Source organism: Oreochromis niloticus, linkage group LG2, assembly GCF_001858045.2.
Source record: "Oreochromis niloticus isolate F11D_XX linkage group LG2, O_niloticus_UMD_NMBU, whole genome shotgun sequence".
Lineage (NCBI taxonomy): Eukaryota > Metazoa > Chordata > Actinopteri > Cichliformes > Cichlidae > Oreochromis > Oreochromis niloticus.
Genome location: NC_031966.2, coordinates 17,448,818 through 17,469,817, shown reverse-complemented (window position 1 = coordinate 17,469,817; position 21,000 = coordinate 17,448,818). Strand labels below are relative to the sequence as shown.

The 21,000-nt window shown below is 39.1% G+C and overlaps 4 protein-coding genes across 7 annotated transcripts; 3 read left to right on the top strand and 1 right to left on the bottom strand.

The window, feature by feature from the left end:
• The first annotated feature begins 24 nt into the window (after positions 1-24).
• On the top strand, positions 25-9,169 carry btk (Bruton agammaglobulinemia tyrosine kinase). 4 transcript variants are annotated; one of them, XM_005467379.4, is made up of 20 exons: positions 25-155; positions 1,719-1,796; positions 2,722-2,773; positions 3,024-3,182; positions 3,308-3,412; positions 3,992-4,073; positions 4,185-4,310; positions 4,397-4,458; positions 4,548-4,735; positions 5,151-5,213; positions 5,400-5,454; positions 5,578-5,657; positions 5,984-6,111; positions 6,508-6,579; positions 6,997-7,168; positions 7,342-7,561; positions 7,696-7,760; positions 7,852-7,970; positions 8,412-8,569; positions 8,664-9,169. In XM_005467379.4, the coding sequence occupies exons 4-20, from the start codon at positions 3,042-3,044 to the stop codon at positions 8,733-8,735; spliced, it is 1,908 nt and encodes a 635-aa protein (XP_005467436.1). In that variant the 5' UTR covers positions 25-155; positions 1,719-1,796; positions 2,722-2,773; positions 3,024-3,041; the 3' UTR covers positions 8,736-9,169. The 4 variants fall into 4 exon arrangements, with proteins under 4 accessions (XP_005467436.1, XP_005467435.1, XP_005467437.1 ...); XM_005467378.4 differs by having other exon boundaries at positions 3,019-3,182; XM_005467380.4 differs by lacking the exon at positions 1,719-1,796 and having other exon boundaries at positions 56-155; positions 3,019-3,182.
• Positions 9,170-9,323: 154 nt separating this feature from the next.
• Positions 9,324-11,182, top strand: timm8a (translocase of inner mitochondrial membrane 8 homolog A (yeast)). Its single transcript, XM_003445189.5, has 2 exons — positions 9,324-9,557; positions 10,151-11,182. The coding sequence occupies exons 1-2, from the start codon at positions 9,447-9,449 to the stop codon at positions 10,310-10,312; spliced, it is 273 nt and encodes a 90-aa protein (XP_003445237.1). The 5' UTR covers positions 9,324-9,446; the 3' UTR covers positions 10,313-11,182.
• zgc:101583 (magnesium transporter NIPA2) lies at positions 10,503-14,708 on the bottom strand. Its single transcript, XM_005467377.4, has 6 exons — positions 14,548-14,708; positions 14,218-14,350; positions 12,956-13,012; positions 12,566-12,656; positions 12,112-12,272; positions 10,503-11,990 (listed from the first exon to the last, which is right to left on the bottom strand). The coding sequence occupies exons 2-6, from the start codon at positions 14,348-14,350 to the stop codon at positions 11,356-11,358; spliced, it is 1,077 nt and encodes a 358-aa protein (XP_005467434.1). The 5' UTR covers positions 14,548-14,708; the 3' UTR covers positions 10,503-11,355.
• Positions 14,709-17,439: 2,731 nt separating this feature from the next.
• Positions 17,440-20,964, top strand: mars2 (methionyl-tRNA synthetase 2, mitochondrial). Its single transcript, XM_003445267.5, has 3 exons — positions 17,440-17,906; positions 18,254-18,588; positions 18,933-20,964. Exons 1-3 carry the CDS (start codon positions 17,630-17,632, stop codon positions 20,103-20,105), a joined length of 1,785 nt encoding a protein of 594 aa, XP_003445315.1. The 5' UTR covers positions 17,440-17,629; the 3' UTR covers positions 20,106-20,964.
• The last annotated feature ends 36 nt before the right edge of the window (positions 20,965-21,000 follow it).

Sequence of the window (21,000 nt, the reverse complement as noted above, 5' to 3'; positions counted from 1 at the left end):
CCTGTCGATTCCTCTCTGTGGGTGTGTTTTAAGCTTCTTGCATCACAGACCAACACACATTTTATGGAAAGCCAGCTACTGAGGCAAAGGTCCATGCCACTCTTCAAGCCTCAGCATCTGCAGTTGTCTGATGTGTGTCATTTTTCGACATCTGGGTAAGCAGCACTTGTTTCTAAAGGAGGTATTTTTAGTCGCACTTTGTTCACAGAACTATAAATGAGAGAAGCAACCTTTGAGTACACTTCATCTGAAAGGCCGAGGCCAAAAGTAGCATAGATTAGTGCAAGTACTCAACTGAAAACCAATGTAATTTCGTTTGTATGCAAATCCTGTGAAATAACCAATGAAATTATGAGTCCACAAGTGACATTTTCAGCTTAAAGTCTAAAGATTTATAAAGTTTTGAATGTTTTCTGGACATAAATGTACTGTTGTGCGCTGACAGAGTGCTGATAATCCTTTATGTGCATACACTGACATTATTTATCAAAGTGCTTTCTTTGTAGCAGAAAAGTGGTTCAATGTATAGCAAATCACTATCACTAATCAGGTTGTACTTTCACACAGTTACTGACTCTTCATGGCAGATAGCTTGGATTGAACTGTCATAGATTGTATTATCATTTTTAATACTTACATGTGCATCATGGGAAATTCTCGTATTCTGACAAATAGTTCTCACAAGTTACCACAATGTTAAACTTATGTGGTATTTTAATATGCCTGAGTATTCTTTGCGGTTAGAATCAGTCTTGTGACATTACTCACTTTTTTTTCTTTCTTTGTTACGTATGCTCACACAGAGACACACGCAAACACTCATACACAAGTGCGCATTTTATTGCACATAGCACTTATCTACCAGGAAACATCAGGAAACACAGCATCTTTACAGGTTCCTGTTAACATTAGTCTTTCATGATAAGCTTGTGTCTGCTGTGTCATTCACATCAGACATCACGCAGTCAAAACTTGTGCACTTTAGAATAAAAAAACAATAATGCCAATAATGATAATTTATAATGATTTATTTGCTACTTAATTGCCTTTCGCACAGAGGGTGTAGTGACACATTTGGCCTGTTTTAGATTATACAGTCCAGGTCACACACAGAAGAATAAATTACAAACGGAACCTGCAAAAACTGGTAGATTACATGCTTTTCAAATGTCCAAATCATGCACAGCAACATTTAAAAAAGAGATACTGTCAGGTAAGAAGAGGTGCAGGCCACAGGGTTTCTTCTCTCTTCATATTGCAACGCAATACTGATGCAACTTCCCTATGACTTTGTCTGTGTCAGCCACCATGAGTCAACTCCCAGCAGAAAAGGCAAAAAAAAAAAAAAAAATCTCTGAGTAGCCATGATGCATTAGTAGCTGCACAGTTCAGTCAAAAGGCTTCACTTATTTAGAGGCACATATCACGGTTTTGGGCGTGCGCCCTCAGAGTTTATTGACCTTCACTCGAGTTAGTGATGTGAGAAAACACGGGTCGTGTTAAATGAGGAATGAGTAAACAATGTTTCACAGAATAGGGAACACCTCTGTCTGCTCATGAAGGCACAAACAACACCAGCAGGTAGTGTCACTCGAGTGTGAAGAAATGTCAGACTTCGTTAGCAGAGAGCAACAGAAGCTTCTCGTAGTGCTACAGTTACAGTTGAGATGATAGAAGGAAGTTCTCTCTCTCTCTCTCTCTCTCTCTCTCTCTCTAAGCTGAAAATAGGCTGAGTTGAAGTGCGCACACATCTGACAGAAACTGACACACAGTGAGCATTCGGCCGTGTAACGAGGGTGAGTCTGAGAATTTGATAGTTCACATTTGAGCGGTAACCGGTAACAAATAACTTCCCTGCATTGGTGCACTTTTGTTGCACTTTTAGAACAATGTGGTGATGGGAATACCTTGGCTTTTCTTCTGGTCATTTGGTGAGATTTTAGTTTTAGTTCTGCATTGGTCAGAACCAAAGAAGACTTTGCTTCCCAACCTATCATCAACATCAATATCTTTCAGCTTTGTTTCCATCAGTTGTCGTGATTTTCTGCGTGTACCGTCACTGCAACACTATTTATGCTGAATTAAGTTTCAGCTATCTTTATTTCCCCTAAAATATCAGGCTGTTAATGTTGCTATGTTACTAATTTCCACAAAGAGAAATTATTGTATGCTCCCCTTCACTCAGATTCTATCAATGTGTCTTGTTTTGGAGGTGCAAGTTTCATTTCAGCGCTGGTGGTTAGGAGGTGCTGCAAACAAGACACACTACACTGCCATAAAGCAAAAAGAGAGCCTTTTTCATTTGCCTACTTATCTTATGTGCGTGGTAAAATGTAGAAATGTGCCCGAGGGGAAGGAAGCCTTCTGATAGTAAGAGTGATATATTACATGATATGTTTGCCAGCAAACAAATTTTATTTAGAAATAAAATGGATCATGTCTAGACTGTATAGTTATATAAAATGAAAGAACTATACTACTGTATTGAGCCAGGTTTCTGGATCAACAAATCAGGCACTTGATATTCATTCCAAAGGCAAAGACGAGTTAAATACTGTATCCAGATGACCAGGATGTAACAGCTAAGAGAAACAGATGTGCCACAGAGGCAAATGTTGGAAACCGAGGATGTTGCTGTCAGGAAAAGCAGGGCTTATGCAAACTACACCTAATCACACAATGATATGCGCTAACACTGCATGCCTGTTCATCTCTTTCCAGATCTCCACTCTCACCTGTTGTAGTGGCACTGCTCCAACTCTATGAACAGTGGGTAGGTATTACATTCTTTAAAACGCTTTTCAAAGGAAATGAAAACACTGAATAAGTGTAAAGTTCAGCAAAACATGAGGCTTTATTATAATGCTGAGCACAGTCACAATGGGTGAGCCAGTCACAGCTCTCAGCAGAATTACGGATGCTGTTATAGTCGGGGTGAGAACATGCTGTTTAGTGGAGAAGCCCTGTGTTACGCCATGATTAGTCTTTTTAAACGTATCCATTTGTCACTTGTTCCAGTGTAGCTGAATCCTGATTGAATCATGTCAGACTCTATACTGGAACAAGTCTTCATTAAAAGATCTCAACAGAAGAAGAAGACCTCACCTTTAAACTACAAAGAGAGATTGTTTGTTCTCACAGCAGAAAAAATATTCTACTATGACTTTGACACAGACAAAGCGGTATGTATATAGAACTGAAGAAAGGTTTGTTTCATATTAATGTTGGCTGGCAACCTTGAGCCACTAAATAAACACTTGGGTCTTTATCTTGGACTTACCTGACTGTTTCCTCTTCTGTTAAGCAGAAGCGAAAAGGTCTGAAAGGGTCAGTTGACCTAGAGAAGATCAAGTGTGTAGAGACAGTCCAGCCAGAGCCCAATGCCCCACAAGAGCGCATGTATCCATTCCAGGTAGATATTTTTCAATCCAATTTTCATTACTGAAGTTATAAACAAGAGTCAAATGCAAATGCTTTGTACCTGATTAAACTTTATATAAAATATACACTTTGCTTGCTTTCACTGCTATCTCTTCTCTTGTTTAGCTTCGGGCCAGAACACATAACAGGAAGATTGTATAAGAATAGAGCTGCAGAAAAAGAACAACAACAAACACTTTGTATTAAAAAAAAACACGTACAAGCAGCACACAGCAGCATAAGTGAGGCTCTCCAGGGACTGTTCAGTGCTCCAATAGTTAACACTGTGAAAGTTAATTGTTAAGAAGTGAAACTTCCTCTCACACTCAGATGAGCTAGGGGCTTTTAGTGCCAATGTTGCCATAAATAGTAAAAGTTCAAGCTAAACATGTCTTAATTAAAGAAAAAGCAAAGTAACACTTTGTGGGTTCATGTGTTGAATTTCTGTGAACGCATTTGAAGAGACTTTTGCCACACTTGCAGCCATCTATTCTGCAATACCAAACTTGAAAAAAATAAATAAAAAAATACTGAAAATTGCCGTCTTGCTCCGCTGTGGATTTTTCCATAGGTCATTTATGATGAAGGGCCACTGTATATATTTTCTAAGACTGAAGACATCCGGGCTGAGTGGATAAAGAAGCTCAAAGAATGTAAGCGTGCATGTATATTCTCTCACGCCGTCACAGTATCTCTTATCATCTTTCATGAACATGACCATATCTTGTGTATCTGAAAAACTCTGTGATCATATGCGTGTACAGTGGTGCGCTTCAACAGTGATCTGATGCAGAAGTACCATCCGTGCTTCTGGGTTGATGGGGTGTGGTTGTGCTGCCACCAGGAAGTTAAACAGGCCATGGGTTGCAAAGTGCTCGATAGTAAGAATGGTGAGAATTAGACTCCCCTTAGTTTAAAGTCTAAAATGATCAGGTCCTAAACTTTTGAATTAATATATCAAATAATGCCTTTACAGGAGTGACATCACAGCTATCTCGAAGGTCAACAAGGAAGCCGCTTCCTCCAACCCCAGGAGAGGTATAGACCTAGGACTTTGAGATGAACATTCACCAAGTACACACTGTTTTCTTCTATATGAAAAAAAGCAATCTTTTTTTTTTTTCCAGAAAAAGCCTACTCGTCCTTTACCTCCACAGCCTCCTGACCCACCAGCTTCCTCTGCAGGCATGACAGTTGTAGCTGAGTACAATTACACACCCATGACAACACAAGACCTGGAGCTAAGGAAGGATGAGGAGTACACCATCCTGGAAAAGTCCGATGCAAACTGGTGGAGAGCTCGAGACAAATATGGGTAAGCTGACTGGAGGTGACCCAAAAAGTGTCTCGTAAGAAGAGTGTGGCCGCACGTAGCCCATCACACAAATCATAAATCAAGCGCAATCAGTTTACCCTGGAAACTTACAATGGAAGCTAAAGTAAACCAACTACAAGCGCTATAATGATAAAGACAGATAATCAGTGATGATTTTGAAGCACACAGATTAAAGATCATTCATATAAGAGAACGTTCAAAAAGTGGCTTCCGGGGCTACACGGCTCGTTAGTTCATAAATTTTGCATAACGAGTAGAAATGAACTTATATAATACATGATTCACTTGAATGATTTGTAAAAGTTAGAATCTGCTTGTGTTAACAAATATTTTAAGGTCCAGCAAAAGCTCACATTTTGCATGTGCCATCTGTTGATGTTCTTTTCTTTTCCAGGAAAGAGGGTTATATACCAAGCAATTATGTTGTAGAAGCTGAAGATGGGCTAGAAAGATTCGAGTGAGTATCAGTGTTATTGCTTTGCCCCTAAATAGGTGTATTAATGTCACATATAGTTATAAATTTTATTCTTTTTAACCTAATTCATTCTTTGTTCCTTATCTGCACTCGAATTCATTTCTTATTGTTGGACTAATACAACAACATTCAGGAAGAATTAAAAATTGTTTATTTTTTTATTGACAGCTGGTATTGCAAGAATATGAACCGTAGTCAAGCAGAAAAACTGTTAAAGGCTGAGGTAAACCTATGACTGTCATTACCAATGTACTTAAAAATGTAGATGTGACATGTTGCTCCACTTAAAAATATGTTTCCGGACTGTATTTAAGTCAAAACTTATGAAATATGTTGTTGTAATCAGAACAAAGATGGAGGCTTCTTGGTACGGGACTCCAGCAAGGCTGGGAAATACACTGTGTCTCTGCTCACAAAGGGTGGCGGGTGAGTAAGCTTAGTGGTGTTAAACACTGCTACCATTTATATAGTGTATCCACTAGCTCCAGTCATGTGTGAACGCATGAAAAGAAGAACTGTTTGTAATGAAAGAGGAAACAGTGGCCCGCAGAGGGAGAGAGATGTAAATGACTTATGCAAAACTAGGACTAATGTGTCTGCGGTACTTTTTTTTAATTCCAAGACTGAGCTACCCTGTTCAGAACACTGAGGAGATTTTACCTAATTATGCATATATGATAAATGATTCCTGTTCGGTGGTTCCAGTGAAAACGTGCGGACTAAATCTACTCGTGTTACTCTTCTCTCTTCAGGGAAGCTGTTGGAAGCTGCCGACATTATAACATCTGCACCACCCCGCAGAGCCAGTATTACTTGGCAGAAAAGCATAATTTTAACACCATCGCAGAGCTCATCAACTATCACCAGCACAACGCAGCAGGTCAATATAACTGCCCGGGTCATATGGATACATAGTCTCAGCTTTAATACTGTGGTATTTGTTACACAATAAACTCATTTTCAAATTTGGTTACGGTAACAGGAAAAAGGAAATGAGTCATAAGCAAGTTTGAGTGGGGGTTAGGGGGGGCATTGGACATTTTGTGGGTTTAATTATTCTTTTTTATTATTAATTTCCACTTTATTTAACTTAAATTTACAGTTGCTTTTTAATGCGAAAACACTTTTTATTTTCCTTTTTTAACGTCTTCTGTAGCCCTTTCACTCACATCTCAAAGCTCAATGAATTAGTTCGTCCTTACAATCCATACTCCAGTCATCCTATCAAAAATGACTATCTTAATAGGTAATGTGGCTTTGTTATCTCCCCCACTAGGCATGGTTAGCAGACTGAAACACATCGTATCTAACCGGGCACGGCCCCCATCCACAGCAGGCCTTGGTTATGGTAAGATTATGACAGCACTTGAACTGCAGATGAAATTTAATTACACCTGCTTTTTTGGATTATGAATGTATTCTTTTTTATCATAACAGCTTTCAGAGAGTGTATAAAAGCTAACATGTAAGATACTGATTGTTGTTTTAACAGTGTTTTGTGCTATTAGTATATTTGGCAAAGTTATTACATTTTTGTGCATAGCATTAGATCAGAAGATTAAAAATGTTTTTCTGTCTGTGCACCCGATCACCTGGTTTTTAGTTTGATAAAAGAAAAACTTTTTCTAGTGTTTATGGTAACCAAGAGTGGTATCTCATTCATCTCTCAGCAGCAGCGCTAAAAAGATATATACACCGTGTCAAGCAGTTATTTTAATGAGGTTGTTGCATGCTAAAAGAGCACAATCTCTCTTGTTCGACATAGGTGTGTGGGAGATTGACCCACGCTACCTCACCTTCATCAAGGAGTTGGGATCTGGACAATTTGGAGTGGTGAAGTATGGGAAGTGGCAGGGACAGCATGATGTGGCCATTAAAATGATTAAAGAGGGCTCCATGTCAGAAGATGATTTCATAGAAGAAGCAAAAATCATGATGTAAGCACAACTAAATGATAATAGCTGAATATCTAACTCACTATAAGATGAGTCTGTTTGTGCACAAGACTCATAAAACTGATCTGTCATATTGGGAATGGTAGTTCCTATAATGTCTTTGAGGAAACCCAGCTCACAGTGCTTAAGTTCCTTCTTCTTTTTGCTCAAACAAGGAAGCTTCGCCATGAGAACCTGGTCCAGCTCTACGGCGTGTGCACCAAACAAAGGCCTATTTATATAGTGACTGAGTACCTTGCAAACGGCTGCCTCCTCACATACCTCAAGGAGGGCCTGAAGCAGCACCCAACAAGCATCCAGCTGCTAGAGATGTGTAAAGATGTCGCTGAGGGCATGGCCTACCTCGAGGCACACCAGTACATCCACAGAGACCTGGTGAGAGACAATGATCCACTGTGTCAAAGCTTAAAAAAGAAAAATCCCACTGCTGTCCTGTTTGCTATCCAAAGATAACGCTGAAGGTTTAATGATTATTCCTGAACCAAAAGTGTTGTTTGTTTTATCTCCAGGCTGCCAGGAACTGTTTAGTAGATGGAAATGGCACTGTCAAAGTGACTGACTTTGGGCTATCAAGGTAAAACACTTTACATAAGTTGCAAAAAGAACAAGACACGCTGGTACATCATCAGCATAATATTAAAATCCTCTTCCTCCAAACCTTCCAGGTATGTTTTAGATGATGAATACACAAGCTCGGTTGGCTCAAAGTTCCCTGTCCGCTGGTCGCCACCCGAAGTCCTTCTTTACTGCAAATTCAGCAGTAAGTCTGACATCTGGGCATATGGTAAGTAATACATACTGTATATATTTTTATTGTTTTATTGATGTACTTCAGAGTGAGTGGACACAGAAACTTCAGTATTAAAAAAATAAAGGTGCAAATGACTTAATAGGTTAATTCATTACTCTACTGTATAAAAAACAGTTTTGGTGAATACATAGGGAAAATAAATGTGCTAACAAAATTATTCTTTAAAATTTTAATTAAATAGTTAAATGGAAAACTAAATACATACATCGGGAATTTATATTACAATTAATGCATTAATACCTTCATTTAAAAAAAATATTTTTATGCATGTAATGTTTTATTGTTTTGTTGATATCTATTTTTAACCTCTATATTTTATTTTGGGAGTTTGGTCCCTCCATATTTTGTTTTGTCTGCTCAAATTGCATAAAAGCATAAAGATTTTAAATTCTAACCATTTATATAATCCATTAGGGGTTTTAATGTGGGAGGTGTACACTCTGGGACGGCTTCCTTATGAGCGCCTCAACAACACGGAAATAGTGGACCAAGTGTCCCGGGGCCTGCGCCTCTTTCGCCCCCAGTTGGCCAACGAAAGAGTTTACAGCATTATGTCAAGCTGCTGGCTTGATGTAAGTGAATTTTCATATTTTATTGCGACTCTCGGTTGAGTTGACATTGAATATTGGCCCTAATCTTAGAGTTTTCCTTTGCTTTTTCTTTCAGAAAGCAGAGGAGAGACCCAACTTTCAGGAGCTGGCGCTGACTGTTCAGGATCTGCTGTATGAACTCCAGTAGGACTCCGAATAATGTATCAGCACAAAACATCGACAGTTCACTCAGAAGCCCACAGAGTCGTATCTTCAGATGCCCCTGGAAAGATAACACAATCAGTGAAAGTAACAGCACAGCGAAGTCCTCTGAAATGTGAATATGTGTACTGTGAATATCACTGTTGCTCACTGATTATACTATCCTTTCCAATCCATAAGTACATTCCTATAGAGTAGCATTTCAATTGTGTACATTTTATTAAAGAGCACTGGATTGAGTTTGTATGTATTTAGTGAATTTTGTGAAATATTTGTTGAATGTGTAAACATCTTTGCATGTCTAAACAAGCTTTGTACGCGCATATGTATTGCACAAATAAAAGCCAAGTATACCAGGCTTTGAAATGTTTGAAACATCATCATGTGGAATGAAAATTAAAAATGAACATGTGCAAAAGACGAAATGAACATTTCCAACCATGCGACAGACCTGCTGTATTCACGTTGACCTCACCTTACTGAAAACAAACGCTTAAACACACCCTCAAATGGATACGGCTGTTACGAAAGTTTACGTGTACAGGGTGACGAGTCTTGTCACACAAACGTGCTCCGTGATTGGCTGAACTACTTCCTGTTTCCCGTCGTGCATACACACACGTGAAGGTCAGCAATAAAGCCATTAAGCATTTACAATTTGCAAAATATTACTAGTACGACCTCTTTATAAGCAAGTATGGACAGCCAGGGAGCGACAGCTGACCCTCAGCTTCAGCAATTCATCGAAATCGAGTCTCAGAAACAAAGATTTCAGCAGCTGGTGCATCAAATGACGGAGGTCTGCTGGGTAAGACAAGCGTTAAGCTACCAGCTCAACTCTGCCATTTGCTATATCTATAAATATATCTGTTTTTTTGACTAATTGCTGGTGTGTCTTATATTTTACAAAATTTGGGGGTTCCGTTTTTGCTTGCCGTGGACAGAAAATTATATTAAAAATTGACTTTAACCATTTACAAACACCGGGTGACTCACCAGGACGCACCGCTTTTCTTAGGCAACACTTGCCGTTATTTCAAAGCAGGGATTCAGTAATAAAGTGTTAGAGACAGACTCTAACATTTAATTTCCCCCTATTCACTGTACCCCGGCTTGGTATAGCTGGCGCTTTAGGAAAGGATTATCGGAGTGAAGCGTGGTGGACGGACATGTAGTATTTTAATGTTCATGTCAAAGCAGGCAAAAGGCAGACGTGTGAGGTCACGAAGGACCGCCTAAGAATTTCCTGAATAATGGGTTTAAAATACACTTTTGGCTTCGACTTTTGAGTGTTTGAGCAACACGTCCGAATCGTGGAGTGCCGCACTGCGTCCTGAGGTCACAGCTGGGGCACAGCCACGCGCTACAATGTTACCTATTAATCGGTGTCTCTGTTTCCAGGAGAAGTGTATGGATAAGCCCGGGCCGAAGCTGGATTCGAGGACGGAAGCGTGCTTTGTTAACTGCGTGGAGCGATTCATCGACACCAGCCAGTTCATCTTAAACAGACTGGAACAGACTCAGAGGAGCCGGGGATCGTTCTCAGAGACCATGTCAGACTAAAAACTGTCTGTCATAGCACTAACGAGGCACACGGGCACTGCTCTGAGAGGAATCGTACCTCTGACCCTGCTGTCTGTACAGTACCTTGAAGAACTGTCCAGCCAATGGGGGGGAAAGGAACCTAAAGTGTTACCTTTTCATACAAGTGCCTGAAATTAACATCGAGTATGGACTCCTGTAGTTTTTTTTATTTGTCTTCTGCTGGCATCTGAGCGTTGAGAAAAAACAAACAAACCCACAAACCTAAACTCTGTTTTTGTCAAGTCACAGAATTCAAGCTCAAGCTTTAAAACTGAGTCTGAATGTGAAAACTCACAAAATGTGCAAAAACAAACTAAGCTGGCCTGCTGGGGGGGGTTTACTTGCAGCAAGAGGACTTAACTACATGCTGGTGTAATGAAAGGAACTAAAGATGTCTTGACAGAAGAGGCATGATCAGCAGCTGAGGCTGAACATATGCAATAAATAAATTTAAAAAAAAGAAAAACCAAACAATATTGTCCATCTTTTGGAAGAGTGCAGTGAAATGATGTTGTAAATGTGTTTTAATCGGCATTATCAAACATCCAAAATACAGTTAACGCAGCGATATGTTACAGCTTGGCACACATTAGGTAGACATTTATAGAAGTAGACAGCGTTCTTTGGTGTGGTTTGTATGTAATACTGAGGTAATGCAGTAACTGACCTCATCGATTCAAAGCAAATTAAGACTTTAACACTGACTGCAAATAAGCTCACACATCGAAAGCATGATGAAAGCTAAAGGTGCAAAACTTTGGTTATAGTTTTCAGTAACAGAAGGCACAATCTGGCTTGTGAAGGCTATTTTTTTAACTTAATATGCTGTAAAAAAAAATGTACACAAAAGTATGATGTGGACAACTAATTTTAAATAAAATCCAGTGTACTGATAGCATTACTCTCATTTTAAAGCCTCCTCTCCCATCCTCCTCGCTTTTTTGTAAAATAGATTGTAAAGCTTTCATATGCATTAAAGTTTTAGAATGACTTTTAAGTGGTAATAACAATACTGGTCCTCCTTAAGGTGCTCTCTGGTGTATACCCCACCCTCCATTTGTGGCTCCTTCTCTGGGAAGATTCATCTCGTCTTGTGCTTGTAAGTCATAGCTGGGAAGAGCCAAGTATGGCTGTTGGCCCCATGGAAAGCCCTGAGGACCTTTCCTCAGATAAAATGGGAGGGAATCCCAGGTAAATGTAATGTCTTTAAAGGCATGGAGGAGAAAAATTCCCAAAATGATGGTCAAGAACCCACTGATTGTTCCCACTATTCCATCTATGTTCATTCTTAACCATTCCTTGAAGAGGATGGCCGAGCAGGCCATGACAGATGTGGTGAAGAAGACGTAATAAATGGGAGTCACTAGGGATGTGTTAAAAATGTCAAGGGCTTTGTTCAGGTAGTTGATTTGAAGGCTGACACAGATTACCAGGCAGATGATTAGGGCCCAGAACAAAGGTTCCTTCAGCACCGCTGTCCCGGCAAACAGCTCCTTAATGCCAATGCCCAGGCCCTTGACACAAGACACAGAGAGCGAGCCAATCACAGAGCAGATCAGGATGTAGACCAGCACATTCTTCTGTCCAAAACGCGGAGCCACAGCACAGATAAGAATCAGACTGCTTCCCACAACGCACACAGCAAACACAATGAAACCTAATGGGAGCATTCAAGAATGAGTTAGTAACCTGAAAAAAATCAAACATCCAGCTCCTTTCAGGGATTCAGCTTCCACAGTGTTGTTAATCAGATCACAACAAAGCAGGTCTGCTCATACCTGGATCCAGGAGCTTCTCAGACATGGCACTGAGGGAAGCCACCTCTTCTTCCTGCGGTGCATGGATAACCATGACTGTGGAGCCCAAGACGCAAAGCAAACAACCAATCTTCCCATGCACATTCAACCTCTCGTTCAGAAAGTAAGAGGACAGTACGGCACTGGAGATGGAAAACAAACACAGCAGAGGCAGCATTGGCACAAATGGTACTGTTCCATATTTAGAAGGGTATTTCTTTCATAGTGGAAAAAAGTGAAAGCAACAGCTTTTAGAATATATATATATATATATATATATAGATAGATATTTCAAACCATAGTAAATATACTGTATTTATTGGGGATCATTTTCAATCTCAGATGCATTTCCAACATTCAGATGCATTTCCAACATGGATCCTTCATTAATAATACTATTATACAACATAATACATTAAACCTTTAAAACGTTTACCTGACAAGTACACTCAATGCTCCTAGTGGAGTCACAAGTGTGGCTGGTGCAAATGCATATGCGGCAAAGTTGGCAGCCTCTCCAGCTCCCACTGCAACACAACAAAGATCATCATTAGCATGCAGATATATTCATATCGGGTGCAGCTGTTTAGGTTAAATATTTTCTTCCAAACCCACATGTGCAAATGTGCTCTTTGAAGGAATGTGTACTTGGAATATTTGGTGTGGGTGCAGTGCTTACTGCCACGTCACCAGCAAAAAAACAAAAACAAACCCACAAATGCCTTCTTTTGTTTTAAGAAAACAAAGAAGACAGTGTTTCTTGGAAGAATCCTGACCTTGTTGCCCGTTTACAGGGCAGAATTAAGTCTACCAAAGATTCACTTACTTGAAATTAATCCTGCCCACCATAGCCATTCTTTCAGGTAAGCGTGGCCCCCTTGACCTGTGAGTTGCACAAAGAAAAACTGCAGTAGATGTCACAATAACAGCTGCAGACTTCTCCCTCGAAATCATTGTTGGTACATTTAACAACCAGTTTAATGTTATCAGTCATAAGTTACACAATGTACTGCGGTAGCTTGAATTTGCACAGCCCTTCTGATACCCGGTGTAGTATACTTTTATTATTCAGGTACACCTGTCATCTTTCGATTTTATTTATGCAGTTCAAAACAGTCAACATCTCAAGGACCTTACGGATTATGATTAACTCATAAAACATGATATAAAGTTCTCAGTTAAAAAGCCCAAAGTTTTATAAATTAGTTTAAATCAATTCCATATCAAAACGCTAAACTGCTGTTTATATAATGATAATACAGTAATAAGACAATAACAGAAATCCCTATGTATTTATGGAAGAACTATGCTCAAAGTCCATGAATGCGTTTGAGTAATTTTTTGTCAAAAGCAAAATATTACATATTTACTGCTTTTTAAATGTATGCATTTAATGCTTCTCCACGTCTTAAGTTAAAGCTTTATTAAACTTATTAACTCTTGGTTAATTAGCAAATCCCTAAAAAGTAAATTCATTCTGTTTAAAAAAAACATACATAAATAAATCTACTTTCATTTATAATAAGGGATAAATCTTTACTATACCAGATGGGTGTGTCTTTTAGTAAACTCTTGTAAAACAGGATTAAATACTACTGGCATACTCTGACTAGCAGCTTTGGTGCTACAGTGCAGTAGTTTCATACCTAGGTGTCAGAATCACATGAAGTGAAGTCACAAGGAAAACTCTTACATTTTTTCTCAAATTAATATGCCACGTTTCCTCATAGTTATGCTTTTTAAATGATCTGACTTGTTTATTGTCACAGAAAAGTCCAATATTCTGTCATTTTTCCCTCTAAAATGTCAGACTTCGATGCAATGATTACATTTTTAGTCTTATGTGATTGTTAAGTGAGTAAGAGTCTCAGTGTATGTGAATACAACACAGCTGCATGACAACTAACCTCCCTCCATCTTACTGTTGATAATGAAAGCTGGATCATATCCATCATGACAACTGCGATAACAATTCCGATTAAAGGGCTACTTCATTGTGTTGGAGTTATTGTTAGTACAACTACGTGTTCTAAAAATCTCTTCAAACGCTTGCATAAACTTTGCTACAGTTGAGTTTTGTTTTATCACCTGCTCGCATAGACCCCTTGCTGGCCAATCGGAGCAGGCCTTTCTTCTTCAAGATGAAACTTGAGCCGATAAAAACACTGGAGCTCACAGCTAGAGAGAGGCCAATGTAGAAGTCCAAACGAGTCACCTCCATCTGAAACAGCGGATAATGCAATAAAACATGTTCCGGGTGTAAAAATGGTCGACCTACTTCAAACACGAAACTTTCCAGGAATCAAACGCCAGAAAGCCCATGTTTAAAGAAGTCACATGACAGGCTGACTGTACCGCGACGAGCTGAAACTACCCATTAAAACGACCGTAAATGCCGAGCAATATGAAAGTACGTACCGCTCTGATTTGGTTGTAGTTTGTTTTAGTGCAATTCAGCTTCGGCTAACGTCACATTTTGTGAAATGTTTTACCTCCGTCGTCACATTAAAGCAATTCGTCACATTCATTGCGGACCGCGGGAGGAGGAGCAGCTGATTGGCTGGTCGTCACCAAGCAACTTCCTTGTGATCGTCTTGGAAACGGTTATCTGCTACCGGTCAAACAAACAGCTGTTCGCCATGTTTTCATACTGTATTACAGATTAAATTATTTTCGTGATATTTAGTTATGATGGCTGTTTTCCTTAATAACATTAACAAAGTACAGGAAAGAAAGTCGTATAAGAAATAACACAGAAAGTTGTTAGAATATGATACTGATAAAACAGTAAAGGGCCATTCTACAGTTGTAGGACATTTTCTGTGTGAAATACGATAACATGTTTGTTGTGTAAAACACACTTCTACTAAGACAAAATGTACCTAGTTGTTTAAAACGTGGTTCCAAAATATTATTTAAAACAGAAAAAAATCTATAATTGTTTAACTTTTTTTAAACATCAGGATAGCTTAAAAAACCGTATATATCCAAAGCAAGTTCCCACAAAATATGTGCAAACTTGTTATCGAAACCTATTTAGCCTCAGAAAGGAACAGACAAAACAATGAGGTGGCATGATAAAGAAGAAGTGACATGATCAAGTCACGTGCTAACACCAGTGGTAGACCAAAGGTCAGTCCCCTTTGACATATTTTGTATTTGTCCAAGCTTTTCTGACTAAAGTAGGTCACTCTAACCATTACAAGTCCCTCTTACCCTCTATTTTCCCTCTATTATCAAAAGAAGACAAATGAATTTCACAGTTTCATTCTTTTATTTAACATAACTACGTTTATCCCTGACTTTCACAGTACATTACATTCCACATTACATTATCTACAAATAAAGCAAATATAGCTATTCGACCCTGTTACTGTCCTACACTGTTTTTAACATTGTTACTATATAATTTTTATTAAAAATAAACATAAATGTTTTTATTAGCTCACAAGGGTTTGATCTACTACCTTTGTAATTGTAACTATTATAAAGTTCAGCAAGGTAGATTTAGAAAGTTGCTTAAATGAATCAATCTTAGCTATTAGTATTAGTATTAGTATATTAGTATTCCACATAAAGGCAACCATCATCACCTTTTTAAAATCTAAACTTTTACAATTTTATAATCTACATTTTCTGGTTCTGGAGAATTGGAAAATAGTTTTGTAAGTTTAATATTTAAACTTAAAAAAAGATTATACAGCAGCAATATGTAACAGAAAAAGATCAAATAAAGGGTCATGTATTTGTTTTTTTGTTTGAAGCCTAAATTCTCCTCCAAATAATGACCCTAATAAAGGCCAGACATAGCACATAAATATTAATGAATCTGTGACAGCAGATACCACTAATTTACTTAAATAATGCTAACAGTTGATAACATCAGGCAATATCACTATTTAATAATATTTACATTATTATTAAATAGATATACAGTTGTGGTCAGGAGACACTTGTCATGGGCATGAATGTGATGGTAATTTTGGGCTTTTGATGCTTTCTTTGAAAAATTTCCATGGTAGATTAAATTGTATAGGACACATGTTTACTGACTTTACAAAGCAATAATTGAATGCACAAGTTTGGATTTATTTTGTATTTTCTCTAATCCACACTGGGACAAAAGTATATATACAGAGTCAAACATATACACAGAACCACTTAAATCTTTTCAGAAGTGGTGCCGAAAGTTCTAAAATATCTTTTAACTTGACAAAGCCAAGGCATACTAACTTCTCGTTAGTAATGATTGATAATTGGAAGTTTATCTTTGCCAGCAAGAATGATTTGTTTGACACCACTCATTGGACTCACCAACACAAAATAATTCGTATTTCAATGAAGCTATTGGTGGATACAGTAAATCCACCAAATCCAGAAAATTTGGCCAATCATCAGGAAATCAGGCGGGGAAAGCAGTACTCCACCACTGCTGACTTCGACTAAGGACATAGACAAGCAGTAGAAGGAATACTTTGTGGACCTCTTTAATCCTACTGACACGTCTTCTGTAGAGGAAGCGGGGGTTACTGGAGAGGAGAGTTTGTCCATTAGTTGAACCCCAGATTCAGGAAGAGCAATGTGTTTTTTGTTGCGCTGGTGGAGCGCTGGACCATTTCTTTATCCTGTTGAGGATAATTGAGTGTGCATGGGAGTTTGCCAACCAGTCTGCATGTGTTTTGTGACTTCAAAGTCTGAGGCCATGGTCTTCAGCCAGAAAAGGTGGAGTGCCCACTCTGGAGTAGGGACATGTTTCTGGAGGAATTCAAGTATCCCAGGATCTCGTTTGAGTGAGGAAAGGGGGAACAGGTTATTCAGATGTGTAACTACTATGCCAAGGTTTGGAAGAAGATTCAAACAATCACAGTTTTGTTTGAACTGTGCTCCAATAATAATCACATCAACAATGTGCTCCAATAATAATCACATTAAAAATGTGCATTTTATTAAGCACATTGTTGTATTAATATATACAACAACTCAACAACTTAATTGTAATAAGTCGATTAAAAAATAATAATTACAAATCCTTTGTATTTACCGCACTGAAACCATGTGCCTGTGCACATGTCAACTTCCTGGTCTGTTTTTTGTCAATAAAGTTAAAGTTTAAAAAAACGTCCCACTGAAATCGATGTAGTTTTTTTTTTTTTTTACCGTAAATATTTGGCTTTTTGTATAGTTTCTATTTTAATATTTGTTAGAAAAAAATAAGAAAGAAATAGGGGGAAATGCCAACTTATCGAAAATACACCTCGTAATCTGATTGGTGGTTGATAGTCAATGCGCAACATACAGCGTTTTCATTGGACAAATTATTGTTGCTCTTAGAAACCGGAAGAAGCCTTAACCTTCACAGGCAATGAAACACATGGATTCCAGGGTTACGAAAAAGGCTTACAATGAAGTGAATTTGCCGGTTTTACGCTAACACTCTCTACACTACGTGGATTCAATATCGTTTTTTGGTCTTCATGTGCACGTCGCTTGGTATCCAACTATGAGGTTCCCCCTTCTGTTTGCTACCAGAGGATGTAGAGCGGTTTACAGACTCCATCAAAAGCAGTTTTTATCACCGGTTCCACCTCTCTGGAAACATCGGAGCAGCGCTGCTGTGAGCACTCAGCTATGCAAAGATGACAGAAGTTACTATATAACTACTCCCATCTTCTATGTCAACGCTTCACCTCATTTAGGACACCTGTACTCAGCTGTCTTAGCAGACTGCTTACACAGGTACAAACTACTGCAGGGATTTAACTCAAAGTTTGCAACAGGTAAATCTTCCATTTACGCTAAATGTTCGTTTTTCATGTTACTTTTATTAATGGGTGTCTATAGGTATTAAGGTCTTTATTATACACCATTTTAAGCCTTACATTGAATAGATCAGGGCAAACGAGAAAAATGGTATAACAGAGAAGAAAAGACTAATATGTTGACATAAAACTGTTCTGTAATCACCTAATAATTTTGACATTTTGAAACTGTTGAAAAAATAAATTAGTTTGTTTTCTGTTTTATATGATTGTGATTGGAATGTATTTGAATTTTAACCATTATTATTGCTCAGTTGACTTTTTGGCTTTTGATGATGCTCTTGTTATGTTTGTAATACATTCAGGCACTGATGAACATGGCTTGAAAATCCAACAAGCTGCTGAAGCTGCAGGAAAAGATCCCCTGACCTTCTGCACGGGTGTGTCCAAGCAGTTCAGACATCTCTTCAGCAGCTGCAACATATCGTACACAGACTACATAAGAACCACTGAGCAGAGACACCGTGAGGCTGTGGAGCATTTCTGGTCGGTGCTGTGGAACAAAGGGCTCATCTACAAGGGGAGTTACGAAGGCTGGTACTCCACGCAAGATGAAAGCTTCCTTATGCCCTCTCAAGTCGGTGATGCTTTGGACTCATTAGGGAAGGAGATCAAAGTGTCGCTGGAGAGTGGACACAAGGTAATTTCGATCAAACCGTGCAGACAATTTTTTCCTTTTGTCTCTTAAGGAGCTTTAAGAAGTCTAGGAAAAATACGCTAACTTGAGCTTCAAATCTTTAGTGTGTATGAAATTTACTGAGTAAGTGGTGCCTAACAGTGGGTTCGATTTTACCACAGACTATTTACTGCATGTCGTTCCTGTCTGTGCTCTACTGCCCTGCCAAATAAACACTGAAAATGCTTCCCAAATGAATTGTGAAATGGAGATTTTTATCCGTTTTCCCCTTTTCAGTGTTTATATTAAGCTATTTTTACTCCATTAACAAAGTTTCAAAAACAGATTATCTCTCCACTGTTTTGCAGGTGGAGTGGATGAAAGAGGAGAACTATATGTTTCGCTTGTCTGCGTTTCAATCTCAGCTGCTTGACTGGCTCAAAGGAAATCCTCAGGCTGTACAGCCTGAGCGTTTTCACCAGGCTGTACTAAAGTGGTTGCATGAAGACCTTCCTGACCTCTCGGTGTCCCGTCAGAGAAGCCGTCTTCAGTGGGGGATCCCAGTCCCCGGAGATGATGAACAGACTATCTACGTATGGCTAGATGCTCTGGTGAACTACCTCACAGTAGCTGGATATCCAGATAAACACAACCAATGGTGGCATGTGGCCCGCCATGTTATAGGAAAGGACATCTTAAAATTTCACGCCATCTACTGGCCAGCTTTTCTCCTAGGAGCTGGACTGCCACTGCCAAAGGTGATTCATGTGCACTCCCACTGGACAGTAGGAGGAAAGAAGATGTCTAAAAGTTTGGGCAATGTGGTCGATCCTCTTGAACGCTCACAAATGTTTACAGCTGATGGTATGAGATACTTTCTCCTGCGTCAGGGTGTTCCTGACTCGGACTGTGATTACACAGATGACAAAGTTGCCAAGCTGCTCAACGCAGAGCTCGCAGACTCTCTGGGTGGTCTGCTTAACCGCTGCACGGCACCAGCTCTCAACCCAGCTCAGGTCTACCCCTCTTTCTGTCCTCAGTCCTTCCCCAGAGCACACGGAGGCAGAGCTGTGCGTGAAGACTACCACATGTTGGATGCTGTAAAGAAACTCCCAGCTGTGGTGGAAAAGCACTATGAGACTATGCATATATACAAAGCTCTGGAGGCCGTCAGTGCCTGTGTGAGGCTCACTAACGGGTTTGTCCAGCGCCACACACCCTGGAAACTGGATAGGAAAAACAGTGAGGACGAGCGCTGGATAGACACCATCATTCACATCTCTCTTGAGTGTCTGAGGATATATGGCACACTTCTCCAGCCAATTGTGCCAGAGACTTCTAACAAATTGCTGTCAAGACTTGGGGTGCAACCACATGAGAGGAGCTGGGCAGCCCTGAACTTCCTGGCGAGGTACCAAGGAATGGACTGTCCTTTTGAAGGAAGAGCACTAGGATCTGACAGCGGAGTGCTATTCAGTCGCTTGGAACCTCATAATGCCGATAAACAAAAACCTAAGAAAACAAAAAAGTCTGCAAATTAGAAATGAGGATGGTGTTTGTTTGTTTTTAATGTAATCTAAAAACTAAGTTTCACAGTGTGAGAGTTGTCACACATGCACTGCAACCTTGAACCTTTTCTCCAGTGGTGGGTGTGAGAACACAAAGATCTAACTCAGTCACACCGCACATTAGTCTATCTTTCATCTAAAACCTCATTAGTCTAAGGGTTTATATCTGATTGCGCTCGCATCAAAGTAGTTAAGTGCATTCACTGCTGTCTGCACACTTTATACTGCAGCACATTTGCTCAAACCAAGCAGAGTATTTCCAGTAGTGAATATATCTGAAGTCATTTTTTGTTGAGTGCTAGATGTCAGAAAGGACATCAGTCTCATTCTGATTCAAAAAATCTACAGTTCCTGTCTGAAAACAGCTGAAGCCTTTGTTTTGTTTTAATTTACAGAGAAATGGCAATAGTTAAGAGTATCACCACTCTAAACCGAATGGAGCCATAATTTAACATATTTTTTTCCGTTGTTGGATGTTGTACTGTCTGCATTGAAACTCTATTCTAAACAGTGTTAACCTGAAGTGAAAGTGAAAATGAAAACACCTGTACAGTTACACGTGTATACAGGGTCTTTACACTTTGCTGTTTGTATTTCTCAGTGTTGAAAATTGATTTGAAAACTCAAAGATTAGTTGTACTGAAAAAAAAAAGAAAAAGAAATACTACATATTTAGTAGCTGCCCAGTCTCTGAACACTTGTTAGTCAAAGTATCCTTCCACTGTTTAATTTTATCTTTTTACTAATCACTATAGTCCCAAGCTGAGGAAACACACCAACAACTAAGTTTTCCATTTGCCAGTATGCCTTCCCCCTCTCTCCCAATATTAAACACACAGACGTGAATAATGAACTGATGCCTCAGTTC

Bases quoted from the DNA above. Each gene is read 5' to 3' on its own strand.
- btk (XM_005467379.4), top strand. From the start codon at position 3,042: ATGTCAGACTCTATACTGGAACAAGTCTTCATTAAAAGATCTCAACAG. The intron at 4,459-4,547 runs GTATAGACCTAG...TTTTTTTTCCAG, and splicing joins TTCCTCCAACCCCAGGAGAG to AAAAAGCCTACTCGTCCTTT. The intron at 7,562-7,695 runs GTGAGAGACAAT...TTTTATCTCCAG, and splicing joins AGTACATCCACAGAGACCTG to GCTGCCAGGAACTGTTTAGT.
- mars2 (XM_003445267.5), top strand. From the start codon at position 17,630: ATGAGGTTCCCCCTTCTGTTTGCTACCAGAGGATGTAGAGCGGTTTAC. The intron at 17,907-18,253 runs GTAAATCTTCCA...TAATACATTCAG, and splicing joins TAACTCAAAGTTTGCAACAG to GCACTGATGAACATGGCTTG. The intron at 18,589-18,932 runs GTAATTTCGATC...ACTGTTTTGCAG, and splicing joins CGCTGGAGAGTGGACACAAG to GTGGAGTGGATGAAAGAGGA.
- timm8a (XM_003445189.5), top strand. From the start codon at position 9,447: ATGGACAGCCAGGGAGCGACAGCTGACCCTCAGCTTCAGCAATTCATC. The intron at 9,558-10,150 runs GTAAGACAAGCG...CTCTGTTTCCAG, and splicing joins AAATGACGGAGGTCTGCTGG to GAGAAGTGTATGGATAAGCC.
- zgc:101583 (XM_005467377.4), bottom strand. From the start codon at position 14,350: ATGGAGGTGACTCGTTTGGACTTCTACATTGGCCTCTCTCTAGCTGTG. The intron at 12,657-12,955 runs GTAAGTGAATCT...GTTGTGTTGCAG, and splicing joins GTGGGCAGGATTAATTTCAA to TGGGAGCTGGAGAGGCTGCC. The intron at 11,991-12,111 runs GTATGAGCAGAC...TGCTCCCATTAG, and splicing joins TGAGAAGCTCCTGGATCCAG to GTTTCATTGTGTTTGCTGTG.